The sequence below is a fragment of the Bombus terrestris genome, chromosome 12 (genome assembly GCF_910591885.1).
Source record: "Bombus terrestris chromosome 12, iyBomTerr1.2, whole genome shotgun sequence".
Classification (NCBI taxonomy): Eukaryota; Metazoa; Arthropoda; class Insecta; order Hymenoptera; family Apidae; genus Bombus; species Bombus terrestris.
The window spans coordinates 6,774,153-6,796,073 of record NC_063280.1 but is presented as its reverse complement, the minus strand read 5'-3'; the positions used below and the strand labels follow the sequence as shown (position 1 = coordinate 6,796,073).

Sequence of the window (21,921 nt, the reverse complement as noted above, 5' to 3'; positions counted from 1 at the left end):
ACATTTTATTTGATAGGAAAAGTTTCTGTATTAGAAATTTTTTTTATGTAATATGTTATGTTTCAACAAAAATTCATTTATTGACTAGAAACATTTTGTTATTATTGTAGCATGATAAATTACATCAATTTTAACATTTAATTAAGTTGAAATAATATTCTGTTTTTTTTATTTATCATCGTTATGTACATGATCATTTGAACAAATTACTTTAGAGACTAAACTCTTCATTACCCTGTTTGTTGCTACAATTTTACATAATATGTATGAAATAGTAATTTGTTGAAGGACATGTCATATATCTTTAATCTGTGGTGAGATGGAAATTAGAATTATTAGTCAAAGATATAGCTAATTGTTATTACAACAAAATTTTTTAATAATCACCTTAACTGTAATTTTAATATCTTTTCAAAGTATCTATTTAAAAGTTTTAAAGATAACGTTTATGTTTAATACTTTTGAATACTTTTTCCAATTATCAACTTAAATGTAAATTATCAAATCAAGAGATATTTAGCATTTTATTACCGTTGTGAGAAAGTTTCATTCTTACATAAAAAAAAAAAACGCTTAAACTTATAATAATGAACAGTAACAAAAAGACGTTACTCTAATATATGTTTCACAGCCTTACATATTGTGTGGAACTTCTTCATAAAGATTAATAACTGTGATCCTAAAAAAGAAATTAATCAGGAGGAAATAAAATATTTCTTCAATTATCCTAATTATTTTTAAAATATTCACCGTTGCGTATTCGTTACAACTAAGTATTTCTATCAAGATTTTAGAATTTTTCAAGAATATTTTTACGGCATAGTAGTTCACTGAGAAATTGTTATTCATTAAATATAAAGAAAATAAAAAGGTGCACTAATATTTGTGTACGCGCACATATATATGTACTTATATACACATTAGAAATCTAATAAATGCTAGACAAATGTTTATCACATTTAAGTCGTAGAAAAACTTGAGCAACGATTAGAAGAACTGAAAAGAAAACGCGATTAATTAGACGTTTGTTTCACAAGTTATTATAAGATATGTGGGAAAATTATCCTCTATTAGTATCAATTAATAGAACTATTACCTTGTTACATCTATTGGTTTACCTTTGTTTGCATATTACATATGCAAATGAATCGTGCAAATTTTGCACTTTGAATAAAATACATCTCGTTATTAATACTATTTAAATTAATCGATAAGCAATTCGTTAAATTCTCCACGCTACAGACATAATTCTTCCGTGTCGAGGTCTTGAGTGTGCTTGTGTCTTCCGGATGAAAAAACGTACAGTTCCTCGTTTTTGTGCGAACAGTGGTTCTCACCACGAAAATAGTAATTAATCCCTTTTTTGTTTCGTACGTTCTTTTGGTGATCATCGATAAACGACTGAGTCGAGTCTCTCGCTGACATACCTTTATGAAACGATGATACAGTTGGATAAGTATTGGAGATTGTACGCCTCCATTCGTATCTACGACATTTAAAGTTAGTTACTTTTTATTTCTATGAATAACAGAATCTTTTATAGAAATAGTACAATAATTGGGCCCTTCAAAGGTTAAACTGATCAACTCCATTTTGTATGAAGTTCTTAATCGAAGAGTAAAGGGAACAACAAGGAGAACGCCATAAAATAAGTGGACATTCCTCGCTCTTCCACCTTATCCTTCGATTTTCCTGTTTCAATTTGACAATTTCATCCAGGTACATGATCAATATTAAATATCTTAAGAAACAAAGGACTTATTTCTTTATAAATTTAATTATTACAGAAAAGGTAGTACAAGTAATCGTTTCAGTAAACATTTCCATGTTTTTGGTAAATAACGTTTACAGTTGTTATTCTTCGCTACGTCTTAGTTCACGGATCAGCATGGTTTCTGCGCAGCTCAATTATGAAATGTACTTCAAAGAATACCTTATGGAGGTTCTTGTACTTTGTGTTTTATCCGTATCCGTGGTATCGATTGGTGGATTAGTTGACCATTTTCGCGATTTAAAAGGACATCTCTGTTGAAATTCCCTTCTAAATTTTTCCTAAAAGTAGATCGTACACTGAGAAGATGAAGAACGATATCGAAACGTATAACTTGCGATACTTACGTTATATATTCCATAAATAAATGGATTGTAACAGCTATTTGACATGGCCAGCCAATCGAAAAAGAACCATATGTAATGGATATATTTGTAACTGTAATAACGCCACTTAGTATTCTGTTTTACATATAATCTGCGCGTAGAACGATCTGTTACTTACTTGTTTATCTCTGAATAAAAGTATTGGAAAGTGTTATAGGTTTGAAGCGGTAGCCAGCAAATTGCGAAAAGTGCTACTACTATGATCAACATTTTGATTACCTGAAACGCAACGAACAATCCGCAACTGTGTTAAATAAAACCAACAAAACTATGTTTAAATTAAATCGAAGCTACGCTGTTTACGTAAAATACGCACGTAGTACGAGAACGTAGGAGAATACGTTATCGTTGTAACAGAGTTATTTCTCTTTTTATGTAATTATTTTCTATTTAAACGTCTACGCGAGAAACATAGTAGCGTCGGCGCGTAGACGTATTGCGTTTGTAGGATCGAACAGCGGAAAATTCGATAATATAAAATTCGAAAATATAATTGGAGATTTTTTATTAATTAGTAATAAGAAAGGGCTGTACCTTTATTTTATTCTTCATCAGATTCGCGTCCCGGGAATCCTCGGCATTTCCCGGAGCCTTATTTCCCCAGAGTTTTAATGCTATTCTTGCATACACGCAGGAAATGATCGAAAGAGGTGTGATATATTGCAAAAATACCAATAATCCTGAGTAAATAAACATGGATTTGGTGGATAGATTTACGTGTATGCAGAACGGTTTGTAGCGATCTCCGCCATCTACGTCAATTAGAAATTAGAAGAAACGATCGATCAGTTACATGTACATGGATCGTTCGTTTTCAAAGCGGTGCAAGTTCATTTTCCTTTGTTTCCAGGTATCGAAGCGCTCGCGAAAAATTTTTCGCTGAAAGGTCTACTTAGTTCATTCGCGTCTTTATGCGCTTAATTAGATGCGAATTCATTATGTAAATAGTTCTGTTTGGACCCCCATCGCTTTCAAAGTTAGCGAATTATTTGAAATCCATATTCTACGCTTTAATCCACTCTGCTTTATGAACAAGAACAAGGAAAAGAAAGTAGATACTGTTGTTTAATTTCAGTGTCACTTGTTTTTGATTATATGGTGTCTCGATTGTCTGTACAGGCTACGGATTACAGGAAATGGATTTATTAAATTAATCATTAAATTTATTAAATTTCGTTTGAATAGAACAAAGAAATATCCTAAGATTGAGATTATAAATTAGTTGGAAGGAAAACGTTCGTATTAAAGTGTAGGGAAATTCCTCCTTTTCTCAATCTTTCCATAAAATGGACTTACACCACTTTGAAAATAAACGATTCGTATTATACATCGATGAAAAATGAAAAGTCTCTTATTCACAAGTCTCTGATAGTTTGATCAAGTGATCTGTCGTTTAACTTACTTATAGAATTTTCCCGTACCATAGTAACCCTACGTGCAATTGCCATTGGTGTAGCTAAACTACAGGCGAGAAACCAAATTCCAGCGATTATAATTTTGGCGGTCAGTTTGCTTGGTCTCGCGCTATTAAATGTGAAACATCAAGTTACACGAGTTAAAAGAGAGAAAAAGAAATATAAATAACAATGGTCAGAAGAATCGAATGGCGTACATCTACTTGAATGACTTAGATGATCTACCGTTTTAATAGATTGACGTACCTGAGTGGTTTTAAAATCGCTCGATGTCGATCGATCGCGATCGCCGTTAACGTGAAAACCGAGACATTGACAGAAAGGATTTGCACGAAGGGACAAAATGCGCACATAAAATGTGGTAGGAGCCATCTTTGTAACAGAGCTGCTTGAAACTTAATAGAAATATTTCTCGTGATTAGAACAATGTATATTTTAGTTCGGATTTTATTTGAACACATAGAGTTACGTATTAAATAAATCTCTTACCTGAAATGGAATCGCGAACAAACCGATAACAATGTCCGCCAATGCCAGGTTCGCTATGAAAAAGTTCGTTACGTTTTGCATACGCCTGGATGTAGCTATTATCCACATAACAAGAGAATTTCCCACTACTGCCAGAAACGATATCGTTCCGTAAGATATGCTGAGGACAACGAGTATGGCGGTTGGAACTTCGTATTTTCCATCTGAAATCAATCAGTGGCGTTTGAACTAACGAGGATCTTTAAATTATATGAAAACGAATCGGACATGTGATATAAAAATAATAGGAAAATAATTTCTCGATAATACACCTACACAGTGTGATGCTGTCTTAAATGATACGCATACGTATATTTTATGTTCTCATGGTATATTTTCAAAGAGGAATAAACTAAAAGCTTCCACAATTCGATCGTATCTGAATTTTTATTTTCGATTTTCATTTTCCATTTTATCGACAAAAACCATCTCTCCGATTCGATTCTGATAAGGCGTGCTATTCATCGCGCGTGTTTTTTTTTTATTCAGACTAACGTTTTCAAAGCGAGCGAACGAATATTTGTATGAATATTTTCGCGAATAACTTTTAAAGGCGAGATAGCCTCATGAATAAAAACATTGGATTTTGGATCTCGATAACGGTGTCGCGTGAACCTGAAAAAGACAAGAATAATTCACTATACAAAGGAGATGCAATTTACAGTTCTTTGAAGTTGCAATTCATGTTTGTAACGTCGATACTGCTTGAGCGTGACGATCAACAGATTATCAAGTGAATACAATTTTTTCATTGTTAGGAACATCAAAAAAAACTGGAATGTTCAATGTTGAAAGTGGAAAAAAAAGGAAATATGTTATTCAAATGCATTAGATATTGTTACCTTTCTTTTCAGAATGATGAAATGTAATTCTTCGCAGGAAAAAAAGAACATGAAACAGCATAAAGTCGAGTAACTTTTAACGAGATGAAGCTTTTCAGAGCGATATAAACACGTCCGTCTTTTTTAATGTACAAGATATATTCATTATCATGTCTCTAGTGTTAAATTAAATATAATTAAATGAAATATTTTGCTTGAAATAATCAACGCTACGTTGATCGTTTAATTTTACAAGGTTTCTTGCATTAAAATGAGTTTCCTTGTTGTACACGGTACACTTCAGATATTGCGTGGACTGTTACCACGGACTTCTGCCACAAACAGTGGCCGGAAATTTCCGGCTCTTTGTATCGCTTAAGAATATACGAAATATTTTCATCTAATGAGACTGCGATTCTCTTCGAAGTTTTCTCGTGCAAATTAAATAACAAATACCGTGAATGACTTAAAACACCTTTGGTCATTGTTAAAATTTAGCTTCATTAGGATAAAATGTATAACTCTGTCAATATTTCTATAATTAATTAATATAGTTTAACATGTGAAATAATTTTCGACGAATGAAAAATATTATATACCATACAACACAATATACACACAATTATTCTTTCGTTCGCATATTGCCACAATCGTAGCCAAGATAAATGAATCCTCTTCATTACATTACATGTTGTTGTAAAATAAATAATTTTACAGCTATCAAGCTATAAGCTTTAAGCCAGTCTAAGCTTCTGAATCGTCACTTAAATAATCTTGCTTTATACCGAGTCCTGTTCATTACCATTCACGACAGAGTCAGTAAAGCTTAATAAAAGAACACAGATTTTTGACAAAGGAAAATATCATTTCTACCTTCGAACGATCAACTAAGCGATTAGTTGCTGTTCTTCATTCTGTTATAAGTGTATACTCTTACTAATCCTATTTGCATATCATTTGGAAGAGTTATTCTAATTTGAATCGTTGAGAAACTGAAAGACGTAATCATATTCTATTCGCATGCTCGATCGAATTCTAAAGAGTTTCTTCGTTTATCGAATCGACTTTCTATCGACGAAATTTCTTTGATCTCTAAATTGTGAATTTTACTACACCTATGCTTGCACCTACATATACGTGAAGCTCAAAGAACGCTCCGACATATTAAGAATGTCACGATGCGAAATTTCATTTTATACCCGTTTTTCTAAAGCAACGATTCATTTCTTTTCGTTCTTCATTTCGGTTATTAAAGGTTTCCGCGGCTCTTTGGAATCAACATGTGCAATTAATGAGGATGAAAACGGTAGTTTAGCCTCTGACAGCCTTTATATCATGTTTGAATGATGTTCATTCATATTTCGTTTTCAACAATGAGGTGTATTAATAATAACATAATCCGTACCAAAATCATCGTATATCGAGCCATTCGCATAGGGCGGGGATATCGTTGACGTGTTGTTAAACGTAGGTTGCCAAATATTTTCTATTACTTCATTTTCGTCGTACCATGAGATATTCATGGTGATGGATTCAATCTGCAACAAATTAAAAACAATTCTCAAGTTATAATCGTCAATTTCAGTAGAAATTATTCAAGAATAAGAATAAAACCTTGTCATTCGTTCTCAATTATGTCACGACGAACAAACAAGCTATCTTGTGTCGTGGTACTTTGTAATTATTTATCGTGGCCAACACCATATACCTTTAATTAATTAATTTTAATTTTTCTGACAAAAATTATTCGTAACTGTCTATATAAAGAAAAAAAAAGAAAAAAAAAGAAAAGACAGGTCTCGTAACTCAATAGACTCGATAAATCGTATTCTCAAGCGTAGCGGCGGAAAGTATCGAGGGCATGATTTATTCATTGAATTTTATGTTGCTTGCTACACGCAAAGTTAAAATTCTGCCAGCGCAAGTTGTACGTACGATTTATCGACCTACAAAAGGGCACAATTTTTTGCGATCATTTATCAAGTTTGCAAATATCCAACTTTTAGTATTGATGGAACATAATCGACTTTATTTATTTTTTTTCATAATACCAAACTCTCTGGTAGAGGTAGAATTTCCGTCGTATTTCGAAACGAGCTGGTAAAATTCTGAATTTAACGAGGTGGCTAGGGGTCCTTTGTTTGAGGCGAAACAACAAGAAACAACGTTTCACTTTTTTCGTGCCTCTGACAGCGGAAACTGCCATTAAGTACCCATCCTCGACAACTTCATTAATTCCATCGTCATGGGAGTCGAAAACTAGGTTACTCCGTTAGGCAAAATAATCTCACGAATACGTCGATTTTGCTAACTTTTGCTAACTGTTCGCTCGAAAATTTTTTCCACCCTTATCTCTGGGTTCGTATCCAGTGTACAAATAAAATTGCTGGAATTTTCATGGAAAATAGTTGAACGTGCGTACTTGGTACTTATCTTCATCGAGAGAATATTTTTTGTTCCTGGAATACCTACAGCGGTTAAAACCGTATCTACGTTTCTATTCTTTGCATTTTTATGAACTTTTCATCACCATGATATTACTTTCGATTAAATATCAAGTCAATCAAACATATAAAAGATACGATGAAACTTCATGAAATATAACGAACATACGGACGATAATACGAAGAATTCTGTGAAACAATGGCATTTAGCGTAATATCTCGGTAAGTAAAGTAAGAGAATAGTAGTTAAGTAAACGTATTTTCTTGAATTTCTGTGGATTTTTATAATTTTCATTCGTCGGGCAATTTCGACCTTTCATAAAATGCTCGTTACGCCGTGAAACCTCATTAAATACGACGCTTTTCATAATATAGCAGTCGCAGGCTTTTCAAATTATGTTTCAAGATTTACAGTATCATTGTAAGTTCTTTTGATGTATTTTTGACCCTTTGGAACAATGTCGGTCGAAATTTTTCTACAATTTTTGTCGATATTCTCGGAATTTGGAAGAAGAATATTTTAACGTTTTGTTACGATCCTATGAAATGTACAATTTTTTAACAGTATCACGACGATGCTTGATATTTTATGGCGTTGAGATTTCCAACAATATACTAACGTGTTTAAAAAATTCGTATTTTTCAGGTATTTGTCTGAATTTTGCAACGCTACATGATATGTATTGTTGCCAAGTCTTTTGAAAACTGTTGCGTGCATTGTAATAAACATTTTAGCATTCAGTTAATAATATAACAATGTCTGATTTTAACTGAATTTCAAAACCGTATATTATTAAGATAACAGCGTTGAAGGTTTGTCAAAGTAACAGCTACCTCTATTATCTGATAGAATCCGATTATTTTGTTAATTTTAACGGTAAAGATTCCATAATTAACCAATATCCATGCAGAAAATTGGTTTGAAGGAAACAACTTTATTAATATTCTACGACGAACTTTTCCAATTTATAATAACAGAACGTTTTGCAAATATTTAATGATGTACGCGAGCGTAAAAGAGAATATTCTTTGGTATTTGTTTGGCGAATTTCATCCGCTGGGAAGAACGTGTCTCAAGAATGTCAAGGGAATGGGCGGATCACATTGTTCCACTATCGCTACACCTACATGTATCGATATTCAGGCGAACGTTTATTGCGATATCTTTGAATGCCGCATTCTTTCTGCACCATATTGTGAATTTTTGTTTTTTACTTTAAACCGAACGCGTTTCAATTATAGGCAACGTTCGCAACATCAATATTGATTAAAATTGCACGTATACGAACACTTATCTTAACACTTTGACTGCCACGCCAAAATCACATGTTTCGCTCAGGACGTCACGGGAGTATTTTTATTATTCAAAGCATATAATGGCAAAATAATAATAAATTGACGATGTAGGACAACATCCTTCCCCAATGGACCGTTTATCTTATTGGTGGTCACGGGTGACCACCGTGGCGCCTTGGTAACAGTTGATAGCCACATATTATAACAAGGCTTCGTTTATTTCAACAAACCATTCGCGTTCGTTATTTCGTCGTAAGCAAAACGTGCAGAATATATTGTTGAAACGCGTAGAAGATATTAGTAAACAGTATTTGCTCGTTCTATATATAATAGTAAGGTATGTGTACACTTCTAACTTCAATTATATGATTATAAAGCAGCATTTACGATTATTTTCTAAGCTGTGTTTATAACAATATTCGTAGATTACCCCTCAAAGATATGGATGTAAACACAGTGCACCGTTGGATGCAAGATTTGTCCTTATTTTTTTTTATTGATGTTCTAATAAAAATTGTTCAATGAGGCACTTTTTATTTTAAAGTATCTTCTATTTATCGGTTATATTCAAAATGCCCTAACTGTCAATTTCCATACAATTTTTACAATCGTAAAAAGTTCAAGAGCTTCTGTCATCAATGACCACCGTGACGTTACAGGAGAAACCGTGGCCGGTTGACCAACGTGGCAGTCAAAGTGTTAATGTATAATGTAATAGAAAAATATGTAAGTTTATTTAAGAAGTCTATAGTCTATAGTCTATAGTTGTAATGACTTATTTTAATGAATTACACATGTACTAACATGTGTACATGTTTCTGCGACTAAATTTTTTTTTTTTATTTGGAAGTAGTTTACAATCAATTCTCATTGAGAATTATAAGTAAATTATTCTGGCGTGGTACTATAACGTGAATAATAAATGATCATCGTATGCTTGATAATAGCTGAATCTAATGTTTAAATCTAGAGGGTAATGTCTTTTTAGCCTGCGGATCTGATCCGTCGTGTCAGGTAATTGAGCAACTAGTGGATTTTGGTGGTTGTTAATTCTTATGTTACATCTATTACTGAATTTGGATAATTCTTCTTTAACTGTAGGTATCTTAAGGTCGCGATGTACTGTTTCGTTGGTAACATACCAAGGTACATCTATTAATAATTTTAGAGTTTTTGATTGGAATCGTTGAAAAGTTTCTATGTTGGAATTACTCTGCATGCTTAAGTTGGAACCATGAGCCAGTAGAATTTTTAAAATTTTAATTTAAGTTGCTTGGATTTATCTACGATGTCTGCGACTAAATGAACCAGGAATTCTCTTACAAAGTTCATAACACGTTTTGCAGTACTCGAGGAAATTGTCTCAAGTGATTAAGTTGCTATAGTACAGTTTCAGTACTCAAAGACACGAAACATTTGTAATGGAAACGACAAAAGGACTAAACCACGTTTTGACCAATTGCATTTCCTAATGTCTAATGTTATCTGTTTAATATGGAATGCGAGTCAGCGACATAAGTTGAGTATAACTTTGTCTGGCACAGTATTTGAATTACAAAATTGCGATGTTCAAAACGTAAATAGAAATTGTTCAGATTGTTGTTGCCTAAAGGAGGCTGCACGTTGTTAGCAACGATTACGCATATTCCAACTTGTTCGCTACGTTAGTTTGGAAACGTGCAATAAATGTTCTCGATGTTGTTGAATCCTACGGTAGCTTCTATTTATTTTATTTCACATCGTGAAATTCAATTGCGCGAGATATTCCCGGAAAAATCGTTTCGAAACATGAGCTCGCCTTCATCGAATCCTAATTAGAGTTGTTAATATTTTATGCTTGTTAGACAAATATCCTGAAGCGACGCTGAAACCTGAAATTTGTCTTTGGACCTACCAAGTTTAAATCATGCACCGTTTAATACATAAATTATTGAATTTAAATTGCTCAGACGTTAATAACTCTGGAAGCCTCATGAAGTTGTAGAATTTCTGCATATTCGAATTCGGCATCTGTGATCTTATGGAAAGTTACGTTCCGTGTAGAAGAGCCATGCTAACGATGCATTAAGTATGCATATGCGTGGTATGTTGATACTGCAGCAAGGGCAACAATCAAATGTTCTAAGTTTGATGCTAATTACCATACGTGATATGGATACGATATCTGCCCTCGAAATTATGTCGTACGTTTGCGTTTCAAGTTCTATCGTACCATCTGGTTCTACAATATCCCATCGTAAAATTTACTTGGGGACATAATTTGTAGACATAATTTGTTCTTTAAATGTGTTTTGATATTGCAGGATGCTTTCTATAATTTTATATTATAAGACAACCGTGGATGTTCATGCAGATTCATATTTCTATCAAAATAATTAGCGAAAGAAATAAAATGTAAGTAGCGATTCGTTTCAGCTACTTGATATACACAACGTGCGTTTTATTTTGGATATTGGATATGCGGATTTTCATATTATGCGCATTCTGTAATTTTATGCATCCTTAAACGTTTTATATATATTCAATAAACATCCGCAGTCTGACTATAGGAAATTAATGATAATATAAACGTACCATTCTATACAGTATACATAAAATATAATAAATATAATATTTTCGAAATTGCGCATAAGATTAATATCGCTACTTATTGATTTCATTTAATTACTACTAATGTCATGATGAACGATAATTTTACATAAATGATATGCAGCTGATACAGTTAATGCCATGTTGTATTATATCACATATATTGTATGCGCAGTGTATCTGCGAAACGAATATTCATGAAATTATTAATGAATAAATTGTATGTTTATCAAATTACCGTCCAATCGATGATATCGTTTAGAACATGTATAAAATTTTAAAAATAATATTTTATTATATATGAAATTGTAATATGCTTGAAATTCGATCTCCTTTCTACAGGTGCATACAAATGTGTAAACAGATAACGATATGATAATATAATAATAATAATAATGTCATAAAGTAATTCGATCTGTTTTAATAATATTAAAACCACAATGTAAACCCAAGGTATGTTCATACATATACCCGTTTTCTTCAGTTACAAGAACTAAACTTTAGTTCTTATAAGTTCAGCTCTTCGCTCATAAGAACTAGAACTTCAGTTACGAGAAGATCAATAACCAATATCGCATTCTAAAATGTTGCAGCGATATCGTATGGTATTCCAATTAAAACGATGCAAAAAGGGCTGTGCTTGCATATTTTCGTGAACGTTATGCGTAGCTGACTCGAAGAATTATTCTAGTGTTGTTCGGAGAATTTAAATAATCGTACTAGAAAATCGTACGAGAATTTTATGCCGAAGAGAAAGAAGAACCATAAAGAATCGCGAATGAGAAACGTCTCAGAAACGTCAGATTGTCTGTATTTCCTTGGAAGGGAACGTGAAACAAACGATGCGATTTATAGGATGCTCTCAAGCCTGTAATACCTCGATTTGTCATGCGAAATTTCTTTGAGACTGGAGGAAAGTGATAGAAATAAAGCGTCTTGTTTGTAAATATCACAGGTCGAAAGTGAAACGATAGTGAAATGAACGGGTGAATCGTCCTTTTTTTAAATCTTGTCATTTCATCCGTAGCGAGATGTTCAGCACTCTACTGTTCTTTATTCGTTATGAATCAGAGCTGAATGGCAGTTTTAATAAAACCTTCCTTTCTATTAATTTCGAAACAGTTTGTACAATGCAGATCGCGCGAATACTGTAATACCTCTGTTTGCAATACTATTTTATGCCAGGGAAATAAAAACTTCGTTTTTTATACAAACAATACGCGCTGTATCCTTTCAACTCTCGTCTACGCCCTGTCGCTTTTCGCTTTATTTCTTGTTTAAGTTTCCTGCGTCAGTCGGGTCGATGTGAGGCGCGTAAAAGACGCGTTCGTTGAGAACAACGTTGGTGTCTAAACGGTTATTTTCCAGCAATTATTTTCGTATTTAATTATTTGGATATTTACGATAATACGTATATCATCTGACCTTTTCTATCATACAGTCGAATATTTCCCTCTCACGAATAGATTTCAGAAAATACTTCTTGCAGACTTAAAAATTTAAAATAACGTGCCGTCCATGAATTTCCCATCATTCGCCATTGACTTGGATTTTCCTTCTCATTTCTTTCCTAGAAAATATACAGACTGGAATCAATGCGTCGCTTTCGATACGTGTTTGTAACGCGGATGCTTTTTAGAAGATGTAACTACTTTACAATACGCTTTATAATACAATTTTTTTTTTTATAGCAGCTACAGAAAAGAAAATGCGAGCGAATGATTTAGCTGACGCGCTCGACTTTACAATATACGAGTACTCCGCAGTATAATAAAATATTTTGAACAGGGGCTATGGAAGAGAAAACGCGATTGAATGCGAGGTAAACGATAGGAAGTTGTATCGGACTCACATAATATAACGATCGAGTATTGGTCCGTGGCGAAGCGTTGTAATACCGCGGGTCACAAGAGACACACTGACAATACTTGTTACTGCCGTGTTGCCTAGCTACAATATGCACTTTGTGCTTATTAACGCTATTATGCCATTTGGCTAACGTAACGCGAGCGCGCAAACACCACTTTGATATAAGTGTCTGTGTTGTCTGGGTTGGACATAACAATATTCTACGAACGAACGATGCGAAGCTTTTGGTTCTTTGGCTGACAGAAGGAAATTTCATGACAAAGAGGCTCATATTGACGAGAAACTATTCCTCTAGCAAAGAATCGTCAATATTCTTTGCCGTTCGCAGAGAGTAGGAGAATTAATTGGCGGCTTGGAAACGACGGAGATGAAAGTAGCAACTTTGAGAAGCTGAATTTAGTTTCGTATTTAGACACTTAAAAGCATCCTACCTTTATAACTTCATAATTAATTAAATTACAATTCGATTCTCTGTCATGATACGTTTCCATCACACGAACGAATGTAATGAATTATTCGTAATAATAAACGCAGAACCATTCTCCGAACATCAGCAATTGGCTGATCCTGCGTCATTATGATTCTCAGTCAGTCAATTCTAAATTATTTTCCGAAGGATTTTATCTCAATTGAACTGGAATTTTTGTCCTAAGGCAAACACAGACACAGAGTTTTCTCTCACATTAATTCGTTAAACGATCAACGCACGGTTCGCCTTCCTGTATATTTCCTATAAATATTCTTTGCGGAAAATATTCCTATGAAGTTTCATCACCCCGTTTCTCTTTTAATTGATCGATCTCGCGCAAGTAATTACCGCGAAGAAGAATATCAAAGCTAATTTTGTACTTGTTCTAACCGTTATCCTGAAATTTGTAATTAAGAACGAGCTTGTGGTTTTTATTTATATACAGTTAGGAAACTCTTCGAAAGAAATATTATACAAGGTATAATATAAAACTGAAAAGATCATTAGGCAAGGGAATGCGGGCCTGACTGATTATTTCTGATGATCATTCATACGTATATATCAATACATATAGAAATAAGACGACACAGAAATGCGCCATAGTGAGCGATAGAGAGTAGAGTACCTGTTTGCTTCTATGCTGCTCCGCTAATCATATTTTCTACCAGATTCGTCGTCATCGAAAATACAACGAAACAAGATATCTCGGTATTTAAACAAAAGGTAACACGACACCGACCTAATTAGCTACTTTTGTACATTTATCTCATGATTCGTGTAATATTCGATAAAAAAGGACACGTTGCTGATTTATGTTCTTCTGGCTGGATTTCATTTCGAATAACGGCCATGACGATGACGACGAGAAAAACGATAAAGATCGTATCGCAAAATACGTTCTTAAAAATCTGAATTCGCTCGTTTTAATTTTTTGGCAGAGTATGGAGATTCAACGGGGAAAGTTTACTTTGTCAGTGTATCTTTTTTAATTCCGCGAAAGAGTTCTGAACGTACTTATTTACGTTCGAACGAAAGAGTGAACGATATTGTAGCTGGCATTTCAGATTGTTTGAAGAATATATATTTTTGGAACACCGTGTTACGCTAAACTACGGAGGAGCTAGCAATATTGTTACCAGTTCGTATTCATCACAGTGACAAGTTGATGAGCTACGTACGTGAAAGGTCGAAAGATTTTTCAAAGGAAAATTTCTGTTTTCCTATTCGTGACACGCGTGTTATGCAGAATATTTTCAATTTTATTTCAATTTTGTAGAATATTCAAGAAAGATTTTATTATATTTTCGGTCTAAAGGCTGCTAACTGGTATACGAAGTTAATTAACCGACTGGATTTTTTATGATTTTCAACTGTTCTAACGTTGTTTATGTCTTCATCGTTTCAAGAGCGATGATTATGGATTCGAATAGCGTGGCGAGTCAATACCTGATCGGAAGATAAAATTATTTACGCGATATTTTTTTATAAGCGAAAATGTTTTCAGTGTGTTGGATCGCGTTATGTTTCTCGTTAAATATTTAAACGTTCGTTCGAATGGCAACGTGATTGACACGACACGAGATGGAGAAAATCTTTCGTTTCGCACGTTCTGTTATTGTTATAACGTCGGTGCAGTTTCGTGTTCTAACTCAGACAGACGTAAGTAAAGCTGTATTATTGCTGATATGCAAGCCAGTAAGATTCCAAAAGAAGAACCCTTTTAATTGTATAAAAGTTGCAACGAATATCCTTTTAGAACGAATTTTCTCCATATTGGTTGGCAAACTGCGGATTTTTATTTATTTATGAGAAATTCGAAACTACGAGGAAGCACGGAATACGCGATATACATACAAATACGAAAAACATCCAAAGTATACTACTCGTTGCATTATTTGATGAAACAATCTTTTACCCAGGTTGCATTTTTTAAATTGCCTCCCGAAAAATATGAACTTGTTCGAGGATTGTTTCCAAAATTTAATTCCGAAAAATGAAGAACAATATTTTTAGAGTACGACTGACTCGCAAATATACAAAAACGAAGAAAAGCTGTTAAAAGTGGTGGAAGTTTTTCACGACTTCCGGCCTAAGATCTAAAGATTCTTATATCTTTCGATGTCTATCCTTTGTTTCCGTATCAATTTGTTTCGATAAAATGTTTAACATGTACGTAACTGTTATCGATCTTTAGAATATATTGTTTAAATTTTGATTACAAGTAAAGAGCGAGCTTTTCCTTTTTCTTCGCTATTTTGGCCAATTGGAAATTTTTCAAAATGCTTTTTCACCCGTCATCTAATAAACTAACGATTCCAACTTCTCAGAAAAACTCAAGCTCTTTGATCGAATTTTAAAAATGTTGTTTCGTTTCCAATGGCGTAGGAATACTTTTGTCCAGCACTGTGTGTATTTTTCATATATGCAACGTGATGTTAGCACGATTGCTTTCCGATAGTACCATTGTTCTCCTTGTCGTCGATTGATAACGTGCAGTTTTAACGACACGTTCTCCTTTATAATATTCATCATGTGCGTTTGCAAATTATATAGAAATCGAAAATAAGACGGGCGTCTGAAATTGTATGATCATTTGAAAGAAGATTTCTAAAAAGTTTCTAGTGAAATATCCTATTAAGACCGTCGAGAGGAATCGAAAGTATTCGGACACATTTCATTAATGAAAATCCAACGGAAGTTTTTCTTCTTAGCGAAGAAAAGGTTTCGACGTTCATGCGATTTCCTTGGCGATCCTCGGAGAGTTCCGCTTTCATGAGACGCTACTGTGCTTCTTTCATCTTCGAAAAAGGGATTTTTATTGAATCTGCTTAGGCAAAATAAAATATTTAGCATTTTAATGCTTTAAAACGAAAAGTGACGTTATTATAATGAAAGTATTATTGAAGTGAAAGTATTATTGAATAGGCGAATGGAAAAAAGGTATAATATTCGAGAAATATGGGAAATTATGCTAATCGGTATAAGCCACCTATTCGGTGTAAAAATGTGGCTGCTGAATGAAGTTAAATTTCATTGTTGGAATAAGCTTTAAAATTCTCTTCAAATGGAAAAAGTTCAGGGTATTTGCCATTGTTTTTGCCTTAATATTATAGTAATCATTAATGCATAATAATTCACTAGATAGTAGTGTCATTTTTTAATACTGACTTCTCCAGCAGAAGTTATAATTTGAAATGTAAACAAGAATTTCTCTCAAGAATTAAGAGATATATCGAGATTATCCTTTTCTTATCTGCCTCAGTTAATTATTAACTTTCCAAATAGCTTCTTCAGAATTGTTTACACATTGGTTCTTAATTATTTATAGGTTTTGCATTGCATTGAAGCGAATGTATCAAGCCATATATAATATCTACATATTATTTGGCACAACTTTGCATATCATTCAAATTCCTGCGTTTCGGATGTATAGTTAAAAAGCGAATGGGATATTTTCCGTGTAACGTACACATGTTGAATATGTGGAAACACGTGATCGCGTGGAAGCACGCGAACGCGTAGAAACACGTGAGGCACGCGTTTTATGTTTGAATTACGGAGAATATTTATCAACGCAAACTATTTTCATATATTGGAAAAAATAGTTATTAGCAATAAACACTAAATATTTATGTTTTTCCTTGCGAACAAAAGATAAAAATTGACAAACGTATGAATTAAATCGAACGATTAGTCGTGTCATTATAAACTTGTCGAAGGTATATTTTGAAAAGCTTATTTCTGCGAAATGCGCAGAAGATGGACGAGAGTCGTTGAAGAAAGTACGAAAAGTACAAGAACAATGTGTTTCTTCGATTGTATAATTTTCATGTATCACCGTTTCGCGTTTTCGCCGAGTCATCGAATTTTTTTGGCAAAAGCGTGTCTTTCAGAATTACCGCCCAGCTTTTTTTCCAGTGTTATTCGGAACTGTTCCATTCGCGGGCAAAAATTGGCACGGTGCTCGTGTTTTTAATTGCGTTACGATGCATATCGTTGGTTTGCAGCAATAAAGTGAAAATAAATCGTTTATTTTTCCGACGTTAAGTACTAATCAAACACCTAGGTAATTGAGAAACTTGTCGAAAGTGAAGTTCTTGAAGTACTTTATATATTTTGTATGCTTAAATATGTGTTGTATTCGTGTGAAAGCCACAGGTGAAAAGTACAAGTCGCGTTTTCTGTGTTTTATGGAGAAGCAATTTAATTCAACTTGTTGTCGATCAATTGCACATCGAAACTATCTTCACATTTAAAATTTGGAATTAAATGCGTGCTTTTGTCATCCGAACGTTTAACAGATTTTCATTTTACACTAACATAATATCTAGACTGACGTTATTCGTTTCTCACGGAATACCTTGAATTTATCATTTATTTTTAGAAGACTCACATATCTTGAATCTATCAGGTTATTCCCTTCTTCAGCTATTTTATATCAAAATACTTCTCTTCGTTCGTTGTGTTACGTAAAAGTCAAATTCAACAGAAACGGACTTATCATATTTTTCACGTGTGATATTCACGTGTACGATATAAACTAACAAGTTTCGGCTTCCACGTAACATCGTCAAAGTGGTATAGGTTAAAACGCAAAACAATCTTTTCCCATAGCTCTTTGGTTTCTCTTACACCAACTCAGCAAAGCTAATGTAGAAGTTACGTGGCTTCTGCATGTGTTTAGAGACTCAAAACTACGTATACTTCTTTGGATTCGTATTTCTTTCTTCTACATCTTTGACAAACGTCGATAGTAACTTTATTTTTTGGAAAAAAGAAAAATCTTTGATCACTGAAAGTTCGTTTCTAATCAGCGTACGTGTACCATGCTTCTGTCTTTTTTCTTTTTTAATTTGCGTTTTACTAACGAGCGAGTTGCGACGTAATCGCGAATGGGAACCTGAGATACTCGACGAAGTTAGCTGCGACGATAGTGAAACGTTGGATTAATTTTTCAAGAAACATCTAAGAATCTTACGGTGCAAGAATACAAGTCGTGAGAATCGTAAGATACTATACTTGAAAAGGAGTTTCATTCTACTTCAACGAGACGTATTGAAAGAAATTTTCGTTTTGCACACACGCGAAAGGTCCTAACGTTCTTTGTACCTTCATCTTTATTCGTCGAGTTTCTTTCTATCTCTTAATCTCGTCGATTCAGCTACACGTTCAAACAATTTTGTTGATTCTGTCGAAGGTAACAGCTTTAACAGTCTAAGTTCGCATCAGTTTCAGACTCATAGGAAATTTAAGATAACTGAACACGTGCAGGATGCAACTCACCGATTCGTGGAGTATCTGCTAAGGATCGTTCAGCAAGGACTCGTACGATGCTGCTTCATACGACGCTACTATTTCCACTTCGACGATTATGATCTATCATCCGTAAAATTCGGCCGATATCAGTTTGACATTATTTCGATATCCCATGAAATGACTTCAATCCATTCGATCCATGCGATCACGCTTCTCTACTCGTACATAGCATTCACTTGCTGCGACCTTTCGACGCACCGCTTGATCGAAATATTCCGGTCGATATGAACCAGGAAGCATCGCACGACATTCGATGGACAATCAATTTACAAAACATCGGAAACAATGTCAGTGAAACAATGAAAGGCGTCGCGTAAAGAGCGAAACTGTTAAATCGATCTCGCGTCACGCTGACGAAGTCAATCTCGCAGACGTCGAGACATTTCAAGGAGTTCTTCGTGGACAGGTATTGCGATCGTTTCGTTTACAGGCGTCAGTTTCAATTGCATGGAACTCGGCTGTTTCAGCATGCTGCTATTATGCAACTTGATTACGAACGACCCACGGTACGTTGTTCAGCTTCGAACTGTGCTGCTTCAACTTCCTTGAAGAGCCGATAGCTCGATCGGCTAATTAAGTCGCGGTGTTTGTCAATGACTTCGAAAAACACGTGTTCGTTATAAATACACTGTAAGTAGCAGTAAGTTAGGACTTAAGTACATCGGAATCTGGCTGTTTGAACAGACGTCAACGCGTATTGCCTGAGCAGCTGCGTTCGACGTATCGATGTTGACAGCCGGAGCGCCGCAACAAAGAGCGGATCAAAGGGTTCTGACAGATTCCTCGAATCCTTTGGAACGTGTGCAAACTGATCGTAGGTTCTTTCACTCGTGCGTGTGTGTGTTTCATCCGAGACAACGACGTGCATGTTTCATCCGAGACAACGACGAATCAACCCTCTATCAATTTACTTGTTCGCCGGTTCAGCTTGTGCGACACGAAAATTTAAAGGGTCGACCGATTTTTAGCGATTCTCGATCCTTTTCTCTTTCGTTCGATTCCCTTCGATCCGAAATTTTCTCGTTCTTTACTACTTACGTTCGAACTATTGCTCGTAATTTACTGTTTATAAGTAAATATTATTTTAATCAGATATCGGTAATTGAGATTACGTATGTAAGGGAACCAACCACCTTCTCTTCGTCCGATCACTCGTAGCTGCCATAAATTATACTTTCTCTTCTACTTTAAATGTACAGCGATGATCGTCGAACGGTTGCTGTTGATCCGCGCGTAATTACCATGGCGTTTCGGTACAATAGGATTTTCACGATTAACGTAACAACGGTGATTGCGATCGGGATCGTTTGGTTTGGTGTGCGCGCTTTCCGAGAACTCGCGACGAAATGCGGCCGGTTTTCACGAGGAATATCGTGAACGAGGGGGTGGGGGTGCCTGCGGTGGGGCGGCAGACTTCGGCAAGGCTTTTCCTCGTGGAAGGAGATCATCGTGGAACCTGCGCCGTTGATCGTCACTGTTGGCTCCTACGAATCTTAACTCACAGAGGGGCCATTTTTTATCCGCCTCGCTATTGTGTACACGCTGAAAATAATGGCTCTGAACAATTAAAGATTGCCCTCGTAGTACCACTATGCGTTTTGTATCTTTATACTTGGATTGTCCGGTTAATCCTGGTTGTAAGATTCAAAGCGAAAACCACTGAAATTGAACTGACAACGAGGTGTAGTTGTATTTATTTGTGTTGGGCGATGAAAAGAAGGGGTTTACGTCTTCACGGTTACCACTGTATGGTTCGCCTTTTTATACTCTCACTCTGTCAATTCTGGTTGAACGACTCTACGTGAAAACCGTTGAAATTGACTTCACAAGAAATTCGTATTTATTTCTATAGGGCGATGAAAGGAGAGGGTGTTTGAGAAAAATAAAAAATGTTTTTCTTACTGATGACATGAATTTTCCATTCGTAGTGATAACTTTACGAGTAAGTATACTAAAGTATAAGAAAGTCCTTAAAATGGAATTGAAACTAATTCTCCTGTTTTATATCCAATGTGTTGCTGGAAGTTGCTCACCGATGATACTGCACGCTCATAAAACCTGTGTATTAGGTTGTCCGAAAAGTGTTTTTCTTCTACAGATACGTCTTTTACAACAACGCATCTTTATACAAGCATTTTTTTTTATTTGGAAGAATTTTACAATCAATTCTTATTGAGAATTATAAGTAAATTATTCTGGCGTGGTACTATAACGTGGATAATAAGTGATTATCGTATGTTTGATTCTAGCCGAATCTAATGTTTAAATCTAGTTTATACAAACATGAAACTTAATCTATCGAACGTTCTGATTTTCAGTTTGATAAAACAAAATGGATCATACGTAATTCGATAAAATAACATAAAATAAAAAACGCTGTGCGTCTATTATTTCCTCATAAAACGAAAGAAACTTTTCGGACAACCTGATACATACGAAGATACGTGTTATATCGAAAGGATTTATTAGGGTTGCTTAGTATCTATGCTAATTAAATATTTCGTATTATATCTCTTTAAATCTTTTTTTCCTTTTTATCATCCTGTATTTTCAGCTCGATTACTATTTCTTCCGGGCAATTTCTTCATTGACCTTATTCGTCATTCTATTACGATTTAAGGGACGATTCGATGATTGATTTTTATTTTATTTTATTTTCGACGTTACCTTTGCTTGATTAACGATCGTTTAATTTTGATTTCGATCTGCCTTCAAAGATGAGCTTTTAATTTCCATTCGTGGCTCCGGTGAATTATTCCAATGGTTGATCAGTTTTCTTGGAATTGGCACAATTAAGAACTGAAGTGCAGGGAATATTAGAACGGATGTTCCTGATATATCAGCCAGCAGAAAAGCGACAAATGAAAGGGAGTAAGTTATCGATGAACGTGTATCCCTGTGTAAATGATGCTTGAGAATGTGTTTAAAATCGTTTACTGGGATTGATCGTTGTTGTTTGATTTGCTGTAACGGTAACGAGTGTACTTATATCGAGCGATGTTATGCAATACAGGTAA

General features: G+C 34.6%; 1 protein-coding gene across 3 annotated transcripts; it reads right to left on the bottom strand.

Moving 5' to 3' along the window:
- Positions 1-141: 141 nt before the first annotated feature.
- LOC100652251 (RYamide receptor) lies at positions 142-20,244 on the bottom strand. Of its 3 annotated transcripts, XM_003399885.4 has the most exons (11): positions 13,103-13,241; positions 12,676-12,820; positions 6,327-6,459; positions 4,062-4,264; positions 3,819-3,967; positions 3,560-3,681; positions 2,692-2,909; positions 2,276-2,376; positions 2,119-2,209; positions 1,934-2,052; positions 142-1,486 (listed from the first exon to the last, which is right to left on the bottom strand). In XM_003399885.4, exons 2-11 carry the CDS (start codon positions 12,685-12,687, stop codon positions 1,237-1,239), a joined length of 1,398 nt encoding a protein of 465 aa, XP_003399933.1. In that variant the 5' UTR covers positions 12,688-12,820; positions 13,103-13,241; the 3' UTR covers positions 142-1,236. The 3 variants fall into 3 exon arrangements, with proteins under 3 accessions (XP_003399933.1, XP_003399932.1, XP_012170588.1); XM_003399884.4 differs by lacking the exons at positions 12,676-12,820; positions 13,103-13,241 and adding an exon at positions 18,872-20,244; XM_012315198.3 differs by lacking the exon at positions 12,676-12,820 and having other exon boundaries at positions 13,103-13,254.
- Between the last annotated feature and the right edge of the window lie 1,677 nt (positions 20,245-21,921).